Source organism: Ogataea philodendri (assembly GCF_020536065.1).
Source record: "Ogataea philodendri strain CBS6075 chromosome Unknown scaffold9, whole genome shotgun sequence".
NCBI classification, from domain to species: domain Eukaryota; kingdom Fungi; phylum Ascomycota; class Pichiomycetes; order Pichiales; family Pichiaceae; genus Ogataea; species Ogataea philodendri.
In genome coordinates this window covers 207371-224278 of record NW_025763790.1, presented here as the reverse complement: position 1 = coordinate 224278, position 16908 = coordinate 207371, and the positions used below count along the sequence as shown (strand labels likewise).

At 48.1% G+C, this 16908-nt stretch overlaps 11 protein-coding genes across 11 annotated transcripts; 6 read left to right on the top strand and 5 right to left on the bottom strand.

Annotated features, from left to right (window-relative positions):
• Nucleotides 1-51: 51 nt before the first annotated feature.
• OGAPHI_000359 (uncharacterized protein) lies at nt 52-669 on the top strand (the record flags this gene model as incomplete). Its single annotated transcript, XM_046204600.1, has 1 exon — nt 52-669. One exon carries the CDS (start codon nt 52-54, stop codon nt 667-669), a length of 618 nt encoding a protein of 205 aa, XP_046064830.1.
• Nucleotides 670-686: 17 nt separating this feature from the next.
• Nucleotides 687-3065, bottom strand: OGAPHI_000358 (uncharacterized protein; the record flags this gene model as incomplete). The annotated part of the gene is made up of 1 exon (XM_046204589.1): nt 687-3065. The coding sequence occupies one exon, from the start codon at nt 3063-3065 to the stop codon at nt 687-689; it is 2379 nt and encodes a 792-aa protein (XP_046064829.1).
• Nucleotides 3066-3156: 91 nt separating this feature from the next.
• On the top strand, nt 3157-3894 carry OGAPHI_000357 (uncharacterized protein; the record flags this gene model as incomplete). The annotated part of the gene is made up of 1 exon (XM_046204577.1): nt 3157-3894. The coding sequence occupies one exon, from the start codon at nt 3157-3159 to the stop codon at nt 3892-3894; it is 738 nt and encodes a 245-aa protein (XP_046064828.1).
• Nucleotides 3895-3945: 51 nt separating this feature from the next.
• OGAPHI_000356 (uncharacterized protein) lies at nt 3946-4872 on the bottom strand (the record flags this gene model as incomplete). The annotated part of the gene is made up of 1 exon (XM_046204566.1): nt 3946-4872. The coding sequence occupies one exon, from the start codon at nt 4870-4872 to the stop codon at nt 3946-3948; it is 927 nt and encodes a 308-aa protein (XP_046064827.1).
• Nucleotides 4873-5082: 210 nt separating this feature from the next.
• On the bottom strand, nt 5083-6222 carry OGAPHI_000355 (uncharacterized protein; the record flags this gene model as incomplete). The annotated part of the gene is made up of 1 exon (XM_046204555.1): nt 5083-6222. The coding sequence occupies one exon, from the start codon at nt 6220-6222 to the stop codon at nt 5083-5085; it is 1140 nt and encodes a 379-aa protein (XP_046064826.1).
• OGAPHI_000354 (uncharacterized protein) lies at nt 5429-6294 on the top strand (the record flags this gene model as incomplete). The annotated part of the gene is made up of 2 exons (XM_046204544.1): nt 5429-5550; nt 5718-6294. 2 exons carry the CDS (start codon nt 5429-5431, stop codon nt 6292-6294), a joined length of 699 nt encoding a protein of 232 aa, XP_046064825.1.
• A 518-nt stretch (nt 6295-6812) lies between these two features.
• OGAPHI_000353 (uncharacterized protein) lies at nt 6813-8349 on the bottom strand (the record flags this gene model as incomplete). Its single annotated transcript, XM_046204533.1, has 2 exons — nt 6813-7817; nt 8134-8349. 2 exons carry the CDS (start codon nt 8347-8349, stop codon nt 6813-6815), a joined length of 1221 nt encoding a protein of 406 aa, XP_046064824.1.
• OGAPHI_000352 (uncharacterized protein) lies at nt 8078-9718 on the top strand (the record flags this gene model as incomplete). Its single annotated transcript, XM_046204522.1, has 1 exon — nt 8078-9718. The coding sequence occupies one exon, from the start codon at nt 8078-8080 to the stop codon at nt 9716-9718; it is 1641 nt and encodes a 546-aa protein (XP_046064823.1).
• A 121-nt stretch (nt 9719-9839) lies between these two features.
• Nucleotides 9840-12224, top strand: OGAPHI_000351 (uncharacterized protein; the record flags this gene model as incomplete). Its single annotated transcript, XM_046204511.1, has 1 exon — nt 9840-12224. One exon carries the CDS (start codon nt 9840-9842, stop codon nt 12222-12224), a length of 2385 nt encoding a protein of 794 aa, XP_046064822.1.
• On the bottom strand, nt 12225-16898 carry OGAPHI_000349 (uncharacterized protein; the record flags this gene model as incomplete). The annotated part of the gene is made up of 1 exon (XM_046204490.1): nt 12225-16898. One exon carries the CDS (start codon nt 16896-16898, stop codon nt 12225-12227), a length of 4674 nt encoding a protein of 1557 aa, XP_046064820.1.
• Nucleotides 12439-12690, top strand: OGAPHI_000350 (uncharacterized protein; the record flags this gene model as incomplete). Its single annotated transcript, XM_046204500.1, has 1 exon — nt 12439-12690. The coding sequence occupies one exon, from the start codon at nt 12439-12441 to the stop codon at nt 12688-12690; it is 252 nt and encodes an 83-aa protein (XP_046064821.1).
• Nucleotides 16899-16908: the final 10 nt, after the last annotated feature.

Below are 16908 nucleotides of genomic sequence, written 5' to 3'. Positions count from 1 at the left end.
AGATCCAAGATAAAAAAAAATATTGGGATTATGTAAAGCAAAAAATATATAATGGTGAAGAGACAGCAGAGACGACCGCGGACGTTTGAGAGCGTGACAGTCTTGGAGGAGGCAGAGAAGTGGCGCAGTCAGTGTCTGGAGGAGATATCGCGCAAAGTTGAGCGAATCAACGACCCAGAAGTGGAGGATAGTCAGCTTCGAGGACTCAACGACGACATTAACCGGCTGTTGCGCGAGCGACGTGGCTGGGACGCGCAGATCAAGAAACTTGGTGGGCCAGACCATCTGGGAGTGGTGGCAAATACCTACAAGTACTTTGGTCGGGCAAGAGATTTGCCAGAAGCACACAGAATCAGGAAAAAGGAATCGGGCAGTTCAGGCCAGGTTCTGAATACACAGCAATTCACCCAGCTCAACGAGACAGATCTCGGGCCTGAGTACTACGGGTACACAGAGCCGCCACTAGACTTGAAAGTGCCGTCCGATACGCCCAGATCTGGCCAATCTGCGCTGCTTGATTTCGAGGCCCAGAGAAGCCTCGAATTGCGGCAGAAACGAGAACCTTCTGGCGCTTTACATTTTGCACCGCTTCCTTCTGAAAAAGAGTTCGAGACGGCGGTGCTAGAGTTGCGCAAAAAACAGCTGCTTGAACGGCTCCAAAATCGATAATCTGTACATTATACTATTTACAACAGTAAATTAAGACCTTTCTTGATGATCTCCTTGAAGTTGCTGGTGTAGTGTTTTTCGTCTTCCCAGATGATGCGGTCGATCTCGCGTCGGCCGGAGTCCAGGTCCAGCTGGTCGACTCGGTGGATCTTTGTTCTTCTGAAAATCTTGTAGGTTGTGTAACAGAAGATGCACAGGAAGAAGGAGCCGTAGCACGACACGAAGTACGCGGCCGACCACTGTCCCCGGATGAAAACCACAAACCCGGTGACCAGCACCAGGCAGAACGAGCTAACCATGCCGAAGTAGGCCAGATACGGCTGGAATGGCGATTTATAGGGGTAGTTCTCGTCGTCTCTGCTTATAATATCTGGTCGCAGTTTCAATGCATGATAGAACCGGATGAAGGACAAGCACATACCGCTCCAGACAATCAGGCCTGTTGATGCACAGACACTGAGAAGCCGTTCGAAAACAAGCGCAGTGTTGTTGTTGACAGAAAGGTACGCCAACGCGGAAAACAGTCCTGTGAACAACACACTCATGTACGGAACACCGCTCTTGGAACAGATGGAAAACACTTTGGGGGCCTTGCCTTGGATTGAAAGGTAGTAGAGTGTTCGTGAGGACGCGTATAGCTGGGACGATGCCGCGGTTAGCGCGAAGTAGATCAAAAAGCCGTTCACTGCAGCCGCAAAGCTGCACAAACCAGCACTCTGCAGGGCAATCACAAATGGGGACTGGTTGCCGTTCGCGAACCCGGCCCAGTTAAGCAGCGTGGTCTTGCAGTTGCCGCCTCCGTTCATGAGAATGATGGCCTGTTCGAGGCCGTCACTGGTGAGTCTTTGCTCTTCGCTCATGTGGCTTTCCGAGGTGAAGTAGCGTAACAGTCTTGGATCTCCACTGTAGATGTTGAGACCAATGATGAAGACGGCGACGATGTAGAACACGAGGATTCTCCAGTAAATGTTCTTGGTTGCGCTGGGGATGGCCACACGTGGATTACGCGACTCCCCGCCTGCAATAATCACAATCTCTGTTCCAACGTACGCATATGCTGCCACCATGGAAGCCACCAAAATCTGGCAGAATCGGCCCTTGGCTCCTGGAATTCCACCGAGGGCGCCCGTACCTGTATCTGCAACGTCGAAAGTTGGTCTGAACGGCCCGTAGATGACGTGGTTTGCAAAATCGGACTTGGAGTGCTGCCAGTACCGGAACCCTATTTTTTCGTGGTGAGGGGCGGAGCCACCAGCGTTGAGAACACAGTTGTAAATCAGCAACGCCACGAGAATGAGCACCTTGATGAGTGTTGAGTAGTACTCGACCTCACCGTAGACACGAATATCACACAGGTTGACAGCGAGGGCAACGACCAGAAAAAGCGTGATCCAGCCGGCAGTATTGGGGCCCGGTATGTCAAGAGACGGGTAGAAACTGAGCATGATCGAAGCGGCGGTGATCTCTGTTGGGAACCCGATACAGTAGCTAACCCAATATGCGACTCCAAGAGCGAAACCCAGCGCGTCGTCGACGAATCTGCTGGCCACGCCGGAAACACCTCCACACAGAGGAATTAGAGTGACCATTTCGCAGAAGGACAACATGGTGGCCAGAACAATAAGGCCTGCGAACGTGAATCCCAAAAGACAGCCCAGCGGCCCGGCGATCGAGAACGCTTTTCCGGAAGAAAGCAGCAATCCGACACCCAGAGTTCCTCCAAGAGCGATCTGGTGGAGGTGCCGAACATGCAGTTTTCGCTGGATACGATAATGGGTATTGATCTTGAAGTACTGGAAGAACGATTTGCGTTTGGCGGACTTTTTCTGCGGTGGACTGTCGATTCGACAGAAGCTGTAGTCGAGCTCGTCCTCGTTGCTGACGATCATTTCTGCCTGGTCGTAGAAATCGGCGTAGCTAAGCGTTGAGCGTCCTTTATCGACCTCTTGGAGTTCGATGGCCTGGTCTTCGATATCGACGCAGTCGTCGATGGGCACGGTGGTAAAACTGCCTGTGTCTTTCACGTTGACTATGGGGATGTTGGTGAAGTCCGAGTTGTGCGTCGAGGGCAGTTGCCGTCTGGTGGTATCACGGAGTCTTGCTCTAATTTTCTCCTCTAGGTGTATTTTGCGGTCGTAAGCTTGAAAATCGGACTCTTCAAAGCTTTTTTGTGGTTGTGCGTAGGTGTCGTAGAGATCGGTATAGTAGAATCTGGGCAGGTTATCTTTGGGAAGACGGTCCAGAGAGGCCAGTTTATTGATGATGGAGCTGTCGAGGTCCGAATCGGAGGACGAGGACTGTGCCAGGGATTCGCCGTCCAGTATTTCTGGAGTACGCAGCTGTGGAAAAAGGCCCGAAGACCGGTCGTCAGTAACAGACGGAGGTCTCCTTGGCATGATATAGATAAATCCCTAGTTTAGTTTTTTGCAGCCTTTGCACGACACAAATAATATAGACAAATTTTTTTAACATTATCCAACGTTGACCATGGCGAGACAGAACTTTGTGGGATTTGTCATCTCGCAAGGGAAGATGAACAAGACGGTGAAGGTGAGAGTGATGCAGAAGGTGTACAACAAGCAGCTGTATAAGGAGTATCTGAAGAAGAAGGATTTTTTGGTGCACGACGAGGCCAACATTTGCAAAGAAGGTGACTTTGTGAGAATCGAAGCCACGCGGCCTTTGAGTGCTCGAAAGTTCTTTTCTGTTGCAGAAATCAAGAGAAATAAAGGTCAGGAGTTCCAGGTGTACCAAGAAGAAGCAAAAAAGAGCGTGGCCGAGGAAGAGGCTGCTAGAAGAACAGATTTACTCAACAGAAGAAAACTATACGACTCCAACGACTCGACATTGTACAACGACTTGAGCGAGGTGAAGATGCTCAGAAAGCCGGTGGAAGAGTTGACGAACGAAGAGCGCGAAAAAATAGCCAGTTTGAAGGAGAAATACGGTATCACCAACTGGGACAAAGACTTCGAGGACAGAGAGCTGTTCTTGTCGGATCTGTCGTATCTTGCAGGCAAGCTCGAGAAGATGAGACTGGACATCAAATTGACGGAGAAGGTGAACAAGTTACTGGCAGATCAAGAAAGCGAGGCATTCAAGAAGATTGTCGAGCAACTACAGCTTGACCCGGCAACCAAGAAAAACATTGTTAAAAACAAGGTGAGAAAGTTCTTAGAATCCATCCCTGTGGAAGAGCTCGGCAAAATGGGCATTCATTTGTAAATAGCCTTATATATTCGAAAATAAGCGAAAGTAATGCATGAACATTACCAATCAGATCGTATCAAAAACATTCCCCACAGTGTTGCCATGCAACGGGCTGTTGTCGCTGGAAAAATTCAGGAGATTGGCCAACCCCATCAAACGGTTAGAGTTAGCGGCGGCCGCAGAACCAGAGGCGTCCACCTCTGGGTTATGGTAGTGGTCAATTTCCTGTTTCAAATGCTCGTAGATGCTGGAGAAATGATTATCGTTGAGCTCGCTGATTTTCCGGAAATCGTCGAGCCAATTGTTATTAATGACAAGAAGTATGTTGTGTTTCTTCTCGCTTAAGAACTGCGTGAGAATGTCGTCCAGAATGGTGTTCAACTTATCGATCGTCAGGCCGTGGTAATACCGGAACTCAACGGCCTGGAACTTGGGCAGTCTGGGGAAACATTTTGTTAGGAATTTCATCAAAAAGGTCAACGGAATAGACAGGTCTGACTCCACAGGGGGCAGATAATTGAGAATGTAGTCAGATAAAGACTGGAAAAAGTCCTCCACCAGAGACTTGACTCTTAAGAAAGAGTAATCTGAGGAGGCGTCCACTCTGTAGGGCATGTTTTCCAGGATTCTATCGAGCTTCTGTTCTAAAACTTGTAATGAGTCGTCTATGGTAACTTGAGGGGATATCATCAATAAAGTTGATGCAATTTCTGGGTGTTCGGAAACAAGGTTGGAAATTAGGTTCTGCAAGGATTCTTGGTCCAAGGTTTCTATGATGCGGGAAACAGAAAGCTTTTGGCCGGCAACCTCGGGTTGTCTTATTTTCTTGTTTCTTGTGATTTTTGCCACCGGTCTAGGCATCTGACGTGCTCGGTCTTCGTCAGAACCATCGTCCCCATACCGACGTTTCCCCAGTTTCTTTGGCTTGCTGATGCGATGCTGGTCCTTGGGCAGAATATGAGCAGGGTGCTCAAATTGGTTTATAAGCGTCATCCGATGATGGTTTTGAATTTCAGTGCAAGAAATTGGATGTCTTATTTGTTGCTGTTGTTGTCTTTAAATGCAGGGAAAATAAATTTTTCCTTGCCTCCTTGCCGTTAATAATTCTTAGCCACAAAATACAACTTTCAAATCATAAGCCACATACGAATGTTCATTTTTTTAGTCTATTAGGAGCACTTGCGCAAGTGCTTACATACTCGCTTAAGCAGCCTGGTGAACAAGCTTTGGTCTTTCGTCACCTTCGTTACCATTAAGTTGGTGGAATGGGGTCTCTAGGAACTCGAATTGCTCAAAGTCACCACCAAGCCAGTTGATCGGAGTAACAGTAATGAAGCAATCGCCATCATCAACGCTCATTTCACTAAGGTATTTGTTTTTCGAACGAGGCAGTTCTTTGTCGATGCTGTAGAGCATATCCACTTTCACGGTTCCCTTCTCGGCGTCGTAGTTCAACGAAGGAACCATGTTGTAGCCTCCAACAGTCCGTGTCTGCAGGAAGTTGAACTCTTTATTGGTATCCAAACAGGAAGCCTCAGCGCGCAAGTTGATGTTTAAACCCACACCGTTGGGCAACAGTCTTGGGTTGTGGTTGGCCAGCTCCTTGTCGGCGTATTGCTTGAACTTCACGGACTTGTCAAGAGACCGTGAGGTGTGGAAGTTGTGCTCATTGTACTTGGAGGTGTTGACGAGCTGCAGAATAAACTCATCGATTCTTTGCAGATAAGCGACAAGTAGCTCGTTGGACAGATCCAGGTCTTCATTGATGCTACCGGCCACCACCATGTCGGTTTCTTCTTTGCTGTTCACGTTGAGAACAGGAATATTGCGCATCTGAGCAAGCTTCATGAGACCAAAATTATTGTTTGTCATTTGGCGGTGCAACCCGTCAATTTGCTCGCCGGAAGAAGCGATAACAACGAAGTCGATCGACGAGAGGTCGGTATAATGAGAAGGGAGCAAGTGATCGAATGCGAAAAGAGCAGAACCCAAAACAGACGACTTGACGTACCATCTGTCCTGTTTTTGAGAGCCATAGAAACTGTCGCCCACGTTCAACGCGAGCAGACTGCGCAAATCAAATTCTTGTTCATCCAGAGAGTCCTTGAGATCCTCTTCAGAAATTGGAGTCGAGTCCACTTCAATCTCGTTGTCGGAAGAGTCCATCAAGTGCAAAGGAGAAACAGAAATGACCCGGTGATTAGTTTCAAGGAACTGGTGGAAAGCAGTCGAGATAGGCGATCCGTATGGAGACGAGTTCAAAATCAAAATATTCAGAGCACCGGCCAAAGGGCTCAGGCACAGCAGAGTGCTCCAAAGAGCCACAGACACAGAGCAACGCATAAATTCCAAATCAGAAAGTTGGCGGAATTTTGGGCTATTAAGTACTTGTGCCCTCGTGTGCAGTGTAAATAAATTGAGCGCACGAGCCCACTCAGACGCATAACGTCGTCATTCAAAATTAGCTTCCAAAACAGGTATGTAATCACATCGTTTTTCCCACACTAATTGTTTAAAAGTCTTGGTCTAACTTTAGCCACGTGCGTGAATTTTACGTGAATGGGGCTATTTTTAGTCTGTCGTTTCTCTATCAGGGACAATAAAGTTTTGGAGTTTTTAATTTTTTTTTGTTTTAGAACAAATCCGTCATAATGAGGTTGCCCTCGCGATCGATCATCACGGCGACGTTCATCAACATTATGCGCCTGGCTAGCGCTTACAACTCGTTCGACCAGTTTTTACGACAGGAGATAGCTCACTTCTACCGATGCCACTGTATCGGGGGCTGTGAAATGATCCTGTACGAGTCCCCGGGATTGACCTGATTGTTTTTTTATCTAACCAAATAATGAGCCATTTAATGCCGTTCACGAAATCAAAAACACTACATTCCTAAAGCTATAAATACACTGTTTAATACTATTTACGATCTCCTACATAACTATCTCTTCTATTTCCAAACCGCAGTCCTTGCACCGTCTTTTCACCATGCCAGGCTCTCCACTCGGCACTCCTTTGCTCCAATCATGTTCATGACGTTCCCCACGCTCGCCTCTGATTTTCCGAGTGAATTCCTCTGCACGCATTTTCTTTCGCATGTCCCTCAGACGTTGATTGAACTTCTTGTCGCGTCGCTTAACGCGTAACTCTTCTCGTCTTAACCACTCTTTGTCCAAATTTTCTGCCGATCCCCATTTTTTAAAGGCGAATTCCTCGATTTGGAACCGGAGAAATAGCTGCATCTTCGAGTACGTCCCACTACGCGGGTTCTCCTTAACAATACGCTTGAACAGACCCTCGTCTGCAAGCTCCGGCTCTGTCAGAAAATAGTCCTCCTTGCATTCAGTCTTTGTGAGCAAAGAGTACTTCTCGGGGTACTTTTGCTCACAACTTCGGCAAACTCGACACCCAAAAACCTGGTATAGGTTCCTGTTCAGATCAATAGACCCGCATTCGAAACATTTCGGAGCATTTGCCTGGTCTAACGGCGGAGCAGGTTCCACCAAAGGTCGGTTTTTCTGCTCTTCTTGCCATTGCTCCAGCGACTTGTCGTTCTCACTTGCCTCTTTCCGGTCTGCTTCCGACAAAAATCCACCAAAAGTATCCTCCATGGTGCTGAAGTCGTACTCGATGTAGTCATTCTTTTTCACAGACGGCCTGATTCTGTCGGGCACCTTTCTAAACTCCGTGGTGGCACCAGATTGCGGTTGCCCTTGGTTTACAGGTGCTTCTTTCGGTAGCCGAACGTCCTGTGTGGGCACAGCAGGTGGTGGACCATCACCTTGTTCACGCAACCGTCGCCGTTCCAAAGCTTTCTGTCTATTGCGTTCTATGAGCTCTCGTTGCTCTGTAGTCAGCTGTTTCTGCGGAACTGCCCCAGTTTGCCCTCGCAGAGCCTGCTGTCGCAGTCTGATCTTCTCCAAAGCCTTGGATCTATTCTCAGCCTTATCGTTAGTGAAAAATCGTAATTGTAGCACTCACTATCTGTCGATGTCTCTCCATCGTTAAGCCATCTGATCTGTACACTTATCTTACACTTGCAAACAGTGACAGAATTTTTTTTGAAAAAATATAAACTAATACGGTTCCTACTATTTAGGTTAATTCGCAAACCTTTCAAGTCAACGCGTTTTCGTACCATCAGACACCTTTAGACCCATCACAGCTGTCTGATCTGGCGTTTACTGACTTGCACCAAATGTCGGGAAACAGATTGAACGATAGAAACTCGCTCAACAACTATCCCCCACTTACTCCCTCCACACCAAGAAACGATGAATCAGGCGTGTCAAACCCACTGCTCTCGTCACCTATTACTCCACGGCGAGCCAAGAAGAAAACAGTGTACAGCGACAGATATATCCCGAACCGAACAGGCGTCGATCTACAGGCTGCGTTCAGCTTGAACACAGAAACCGTCCAGTCTTTCTCTGCGACAGAATATTCAAACAGAGGATCAGGATCCATCATAGAAAACGAAATCGACTATCTGCGCGAAGATGAAGCCAACAGGACGTTTGACGCCGTGCTAAAATCGGAGCTGTTCGGCGATAACTTGCCTGCAGGTTTCTCCTCCAAGAAGGCAACAACTGCAAGCGCTCCGCAAACAGCCACAACTTCGGACTCCTCGCGCAACCAAATCACTCCTCCGGGATCTAATCATGCCAGCTACTCTGGATCGCAGATCAATATCGACGAAGCAGTCCAGCGCACCCCTCGCCAGTCGGGGAACCTCTTCACATACCAATCGCCTTCCAAGTCACGTCCAGCGTCTTCCTCGCTTAATGTACAGAACGAGCTGTATTCTCTGAGCCCTGTTCGTGCAGATAGCCAGAAACTGCTGCTTTCACCGCAGAAAAAACCTCGGTCCATCTCAAAAGTGCCGTACCGCGTGCTTGATGCACCAGAACTTGCAGATGATTTCTACTTGAACTTGGTCGACTGGGGGTCGCAGGACGTTTTGGGAGTTGGTCTTGGATCCTGTGTGTATCTGTGGGACGCGTCGAGCGGTTCGGTCAACAGACTGTGTGACTTGGGAGCCAACGACACCATCACCAGTTTGTCGTGGATAGGGGCAGGAACTCACTTGGCAATTGGTACCAGTTCTGGATTGGTGGAAATTTGGGACGCAACAATGAGCAGATGTACACGGACAATGACGGGTCATTCGTCGCGTGCATCTTCATTAGCATGGAACCAGCACATTTTGACGTCTGGTTCAAGAGATAGAACAATTTTACACAGAGACGTTCGAGACCCATCGCACTACATTAAGCGTCTTGAAAAACACAAACAGGAGGTGTGTGGACTCAAATGGAATATTGAGGAGAACAAGCTGGCCTCTGGAGGCAACGATAACAAGCTCTATGTCTGGGAAGGAATGAACGACGAGCCGCTTTTCAAGTTCTCAGAGCACCAGGCCGCTGTAAAGGCCATTGCATGGTCTCCTCACCAGCGAGGAATACTGGCCTCGGGAGGAGGAACAGCAGACCGCCGGATCAAGATCTGGAATACCATCACTGGCTTGAAGATTAATGACGTTGACACCGGGTCCCAGGTTTGTAACTTGGCGTGGTCTAAGAACTCCAACGAGCTGGTTTCTACACATGGATACTCCAGAAACCAAATTGTCATCTGGAAGTACAACACTATGCAGCAGATCGCCTCGCTCACGGGCCACACGTACAGAGTGCTCTATCTAGCCATGTCGCCGGACGGACAGACCATTGTGACCGGTGCCGGCGACGAGACCTTGCGGTTTTGGAACGTCTTTGAAAAGAATAAGAACGACACCGGACCGTCGTCTGTTCTTCTTGATGCGTTTATGCAACTTAGATAAGTATATATTCGTTGATATTAATTGTATAGCTACAAGTAAACAAACCTTTACACAGGCCCCCACTGTTTTTTTTTAACCCCCAGATCAAAATACGCTTCTTGTTTATATTCGATCTATTGATATGGACAATTCGGAAGAAGGACTGGTATTAACGCCGATCTTGGCCACATCCAAGATTCCAATACTGGCGATGATCATGGGATACTGCTACCAGAAACTGCCGCCGTCCACTATTCCCCCATTACTGTCTACTTTGGTGAGGTTGATAGAACACAACGATCCGCTGGAGGACCAAACAGAGCTCATCAAGTTGTATTTTCCCTCGCTCAAAGAGATTTTGAGTCTGATCGATACCTCAATCACGTCGTTTTACACGGAAACAAGCTCGAAGGATCTGAAGGAAGCCAAATCTGACGTTAAAATCATACACAGGTATCTATTGGAGGTTCTTTGGAATATTACTTCTTTGGACATGTTTCATGATTTCATAGCGAGTGTCAACAAATTGCTGATAGATTACCAACCGGGACACAAGAAATCCGACAAAAGAGTCCATCCTGCCAAGATGCTCACGTCAACAAGTTTCCTGGGCAGATTCGTCTATAACATAGCCATTGCATTTGAAGTTCTCGTTTTTGACGAAACGGTCGAGCTGTGGAACACTTTTTTGAAATACAGAGAAGAAACGAGAACGTTGTGGCATGAACTGGGTGGCGAATCGGCATTGAGATCAAAAAGCACTCCAGAAACACCATGGCAGAACCAGGTACTCAAGAATAGCGGGTTGTTGGACCACATGCCTGAGTCGTTTAGACCGCAGGTTATTTCCCAGATAGACCTTGCACAAATGCTCGAACAACAGGTCCAGATAATGCAAAGATACTCTCCACCGCCTCCACAGTCTATCAAACTTATTCTCAAATTACTTTCCGGATCACAGCGAGGCTTGATCCCTTCTGCATACTACATTGAATACCTAGAATGTTGGAAACAAAGCGATTATGAGGGGTCGTTCAACGCATTGCACAGATATTTCGATTACATGATGTCCAACAAACAACAATTGTTCTATCATTACGCTTTGCTTTCACTGGCAACTTTACATGCATCGTTCAATTCTGACGAGGAGGCATTAAGAGCAATCGACGAAGCTATCTTGGTTGCTCGAGAAAACAAGGATCTAGACTGTCTCAATTATTTGCTTGCCTGGCTCTTCAACTTTTTGAAAGATAGGCCTCATTTGTATTCAAAGATGGAGAACAACACCACAAGAGACCAAATTCTTCAGTTCCTAAAGATCAAAACTAAAGAAAACCGCAATTGGATTTTACAATCAATGACATTCCAGTACCATGCTTTGCAATACACGTTGGATGGCGGACCGTTGCACAAGATCTTGGAAAACATCACCAGAGCGTCGTACATTCTGCTTAATTTTGAAATTGGAGCCAATATTAGATCAACCTTCGTGCGGAATTGTCAGCTTACAGCTGCTACGTGGAACAGGGTCGGAGTTCCAGCTCTCACAAAAGTGTACACAAAGGTTGCACTAGATGCCTGTGGGCCAAACCTGAGTATATTTGACGATTTGGCAATAGGAATGCGTCGTGCAGTGCTTGAATTCGAGAATGGCGAAGTAGACGCTGCCCTCGAGATGATCAAAGCTTACGAGAAGACCGTGGTGAATGACATTTCGCTGATGAAAATATGGCAGTCCCGGTACTTGCTTCTCCAGACTGATCTGTGGCTGAAAAAATGCAGATACAAACCAGTCTCTGTTTTGCTCGACCGATTGCAAAGCCAGGTGGACGATATCAACGACCAGGATGTTTACTACGAATTGCAGCTTCGCAAAGCTCAATACGAGCACAAAGTTGGCAACCACGATACGGCAGTCACGATTGCAACAGACTGCATAGCACGCACAGGAATTGACGAACACGCATATAATCATTACTGGTACATCGAGTTCCGCATATTCTACGCTTTGGTTCTTGCCGAATCGTCGAGCTCCCCGGAAAGAGCAATGTCCATACTGCTTGATTCCTTGTCTATGGCACGCAAATCATCTCTTATCACACTGACCGTGAAGGGATTCATAGTTCTATGCGAACTGATTCTCAAAATCGACCCAACTGGCTCTGCTGGCGACGCTGAGGATATTCTCGTCAAGCTGATGCCACTGGCTTTGCAAGTGGGAAGTCTATGGATGTCTTCTTACGGCTACTATCTACTGGCAAGAGTTTTGATGATCAAGACTACAATAGCAACGTACACCGATGGAACGAAGAAGAAAGACGACTTCAACAAGATTCTCGAATATTTGGAAACATCTATTACAGGATTCAAAAAGATGAACGATCTCATGATGATGCGCAGGGCGTTCTGTGTTGAGAAAGAGCTCGCTACTTTTAGCAAGTACGAGGAACTTTCTGCGCACTCGGAAACCTCGATTGCCCAAATTGACACTCGCATACAGGAAGAAAAAACGTACTCTGTGTGCTGATCACCAACTAAGATACGATGCATACCTGTCATTCAGCTCGTTAGCCTGTTTGACAGCCTTTACCCGATCATAATATATGGCACAGTCTTCATTAGCACACGCCATGGCGGTTGTCAAAGGAGAATGGTTGTTTTTCATGGCGCGTTTAGTGCACTGGCTGCATGTGACAAGAATATCGTTCATTTGATTTTCCTTCAAGCGCAAGGAAGAACGCATGTTGGCGATAGTTGCAAGCTCGTTTTCGCTGCAATTAGGACACAATTTTGGTGCTTTGGCGAACGCAGTTTTGATGATGGACTCGCAGTTGATACATCTTGAACTGTTAACTATGGGAGTCTTGAAATTGAGCTGGTCCAGATTGAAGTTGAATGTTTGGCGAGGGAGCTCGTCAAACCATGAGTTGATATCCACTCCGCACAAGTTGAAGATCCGCTGGAGAGGTGGAATGAGAACTTTGGTGATATAATAAATTGCGTCCAGCTCCAGGTTTCCGCGTGCCAGAAAATCCTCGGGGGACATGCACCTGTCTCGCAGAAGCTGGTCTCTGCTGCCCTTGACTACCAGATAGAACACGCGCTCTCTATACTGTGGCTCTGCTCGGGCGTCTCTAGCGGCTTTCTCCATGGAAATACGAGCACCAGGAGGAATAGAGGCTGCACTTTTGTAAGTGCCTAGCCGGACCTCTCTACCAAAAAGGAAATCCTGGATGTTGACCTTATTCTTCATGATTTTCAGAAACTGCAAGTTGACGTACTGTTTGACTCTGTTGAGGTCTTTGGACTCGAACAGCACCCGCAGAGACTTTTCCACAATTTTCTGCTGTGCAGGAACACCGTCTCTGCGAACGGTTTCAATTCCCTTCGCGTCGAATTTTGGCGTGGTCTGGTCCTCGTGCTCGTAAGAGTACCCGGCGTACCGCTTCTTGCTCAGAAGCACGCACGGGAAGTACACTTTTTCGAACTTGAGCTTGACCGGTGCAGGATTGATGGATGTAATATACTGCGAGATTTCTTTCCCAAGTCGGAAAGCGTCCTTTTTCGTCTTTCCCGGGAGATACACAAACAACGAGTCTGTGTCTCCGTAAACCACTTTTGCACCCCACTGTGTATTTTGCTCAATTTCACGGATAGCTTTGGACAACGTTTCTCGACCGCACGAAACTATGGCGTCGGCAATGGCCGAGTTCGGCATCCGTCCAGAGTATGTTGCGGACGTGTACCCATAGGTGACGTTAGCGATCAGTTTCAGGGCAAGCTGTCTGTTGTTGTACAGGTTGTAGAGCTCTGAGTCCTGTTTAAGCCGGCTCATGGTGTCCTTGACGAGAATACGTGCTTCCAAGATCTCTGAGAGCATTTTCGCAAGCACAGACTTTCTGACACTGGGTTTCAGAAACATTAGTCCGTTGGGAGTGATGGTGATGTGCTTCTCAAACAGTTTCAGCAGTCCTGGCGGCAGTTTCCAGGAAGTGATGCCGAGTGTTTGGTTTTTTTTTGGATCGTAGCCGTTGAGCTTGCCGAGCAGTGTTGAGTAGCACAGGTTGTGTGCGATCACCAGCGACGGGTACAGCGACTGGAAGTCCAGCACGAGCATCGGACTCTTGTAGAAAGAGCTTTCTGGTTCCAAAATCAACGAAATCACCTGCAACGGGGACTGTTTGAACACCTGTTTCTTGGACGGCGAGATGACCATGAAGTTTTCAGCTTTGGCCAGTCGAATCAGTAAGCTCTCCACCTTGAACTGCGAACCGCGGTAGAACACCGAGTAGTAATCGATCCCCAGAAACTTGGACTCTTCCACGGTTCGTTCGACAATCTCCAGCTTGTCAATTAGCTTCATCTCCCAGTGCAACCGCGACATGTAGTACTCCATGAAATTGTTGAGGTTTCCTGGAGTGCCAGAAATAAACCACCGAGTAAGTGTCTTGTGGTCGTAATGAGGAATTTTGATGTGCAACGTGTGCCAAACAACGTTCTCCAGAGAGTATCTGTTGATGCTCAGTTCTTTGCGTAGCGGCCGCCATAAATTTAGCATATGACGGCCGGTGATCTGGATAGACGACGCGTGTGTGTATCCCCAGCGGTCGTACCGCTTGTTGTGGTGTTTGGTGGCCACTCTCGAAAGTCTGACGCCCAGATCCATTTTGTGCACCTTGTTGAACCGTTCAAGAAGATACCCCCACGAAGAGGAGTGTGTTTCGTAGCCGCACAAAATGTCTGGGTCGACAAACTCCACAAGCGAAATAAGCTCTGCAACCATCTCCTTTTCATCCTGGAACGTCTGCAATGGGTATCTGATCTGCTTCCTGGACAGATCGTGAGAGCTTAGAACGAGGATTCCCGAGCCCTGGATGCCCAAGTCGAACGGATAGTTCTGGTCGTCAAAGGACCAGAAAACAGCACTAATTGCGTCCTCCTCCGGGTCCGGGAACAGGTTTCCACGCGTGTTGATGTGGATCTCCATGCTCAAAACAATCAGCTTGTTGAACCGGTCAGCCTTGCGCGAGATTGGCGACTGGAATGACGGGAACTTGTATCCTTTCAGGTTCTGTGTAGCCAGGTCCACCTGAGACCGGTACACCTGGGACCGGGTCTTCTTTCTCTTGGGGTGTGATTTGCACCACGCAGCAACGGATTTAAACTTTGGAGCAGGAAGCTGGAAGCTCCATATGCTTTTGATGCCCGGGCCTTCCACCAGGGCGGTGTTTGAGTTCAGCTCGTCGACTGTGCTGTACGGTTGCAAACCTTGTAGATCAAGACATTTCACCTGGAACTTCTTCCCGGAGAAAAAAGTGGGGGCAGCAGAGTAGTTGGTCCGTGAGGTGTAGTGCGGGTCGGGGTAATCGATTTTCATCAAAGAATGGTCCTCGAAACTGTTCATCATGTCTTCCGGAGAAGCAAACTTTGGTGGACGCAGAGTCACCTCAAATAGGTTCTCCGAGGCTTCCAGCCTGATAGCAGGGTTAGTGGACTGCGAGTCAGACTCAAGAACAACAGATTCCGAGATATTGGTGCTGTGGCGACGGACCTGCTGTGTTTGACCGAAAATCCGCGCGTCCAGGTCAGCAGACGCCGAGCTGACCGGCTCATTAAATAGCTTTTCGCTGGACTCCATTGAAGCAGTCGGCGTGGACGATTCTTGGGTCCCCAGCTTCTCTTCCAAATGCGGGATGCTTCCCAGGAAGTCGTCCTCGTGCTCGGTCTCGTCCGAGCTGGAGTCTGTGGTCTGGCCAATTGCTATATTGGAGGTATCCTCAATGCTGCGTGTGACCTGATCCAGGCCTTCCTCTAGGAGCCAGTCGCAAATCTGAGACTCGTGTAAAATCTGCCGCTCGGTCAGCCGCACAAGATGGCTCTCTGGAACACTGGGGACGTGGAACCGGTCGATGTTGCGGAACGCGGTGTCGTACTTGAAGAGCCACTCGTTCTTCGGAACAACGTTCGTTTCTGTGAGAGCATGACGAGGATGCAATCTGTGCCACTCCTTCTCGGACTCATTGGTACAGTACTTGAGCAGCTCGTCTAGTTCCTGCTGCTCTGTCCAGGTAGTCTCCTCAAAGCTGCGTTGCTCTCCGTCGAACAGAGTGAATTTGGGCTTCGCCGGCATACCCTTCTGGCTTCGCTGGTACGCAAGGTCGCTCAGAAGACTTTTGATCGAATAAATATAAGTGTCCTCGTGATCAGGTTGCAAATTGAACTCGAGCGAGGAATGCGTGTCGCGCTCTTTGCATGTGAGTCTGTTTTTGAGCCAACAGGCAGAAGAGTCAAGCTCGCAGAATGAACGGCCCATGCGTGGATACTGTTCGGAGGTGAGCACGTTCAAACTGAACATTTCGCGGTGCACATGTTTGGACAGCTCTGTCTTGAGCTCCGGTGTAATCTTGGCCTGATTCAACACCGTGAAATCTGTTTGGAAGTACTCCTGGTACGCATCGACATCACCGCCTGTGAACACCACGGGCGATCTCCAAAACAGTTTCTCGAGGTAGATCCAGTTGCACCCAAAACAGTTGTAGTCGGTCAGAAACTGTAGCATATACGGAACATGGGATTCGAACGGCTGGATGAACCGATCAAACAGCTTAGCCTCTGTGAGCAGGCGCGCGAGTCGTTTGGTGTACCGTGGACTCAGTAAACTGATCTTGATGAACGGAGAAAACCCGTAATGGTACCCATAAAGAGAATTACCCTTCACTATGGAGAGATCGGAAACAAACGTTTTTGTGGGGCCTATATCGATATCTTCTTCCTCTTCCGAGTCTTCTTCCTGGTCAGATTCCCTATCTGACGGCTGATCCTCTTTCATTTTGCGTCGTTTCCGGTTGGCCCATCGGAACGACTGCCGCAGCTGCGAATCTATCTGATCTTTCCAGCTCAATAAATAAGTTTGTATGTCCTTTTCGCCCGTCATGGGGCCCTGGTAGTGCACATAAATGTACGGAAACACGTTGTGAAGATGTAACAGACACGTATGTCCTGTTGTAAGCTTCCCATAAACCCTGATAACCGGCACCTGAGTGAAAGACACATTCTTGCCACTGTACGGCTGACTGTTCAGTGTGAATCGTTGCTTGTCCAGAGAGGTGGGAGCAGTCTGGTACGAGTCGTAGGAAATGAGCTGGATCTTCAGCTCCGACCCGTCCTGGTTTTCGGTGCCCAAAAGAGACGAATCATTCATCAACAAGACA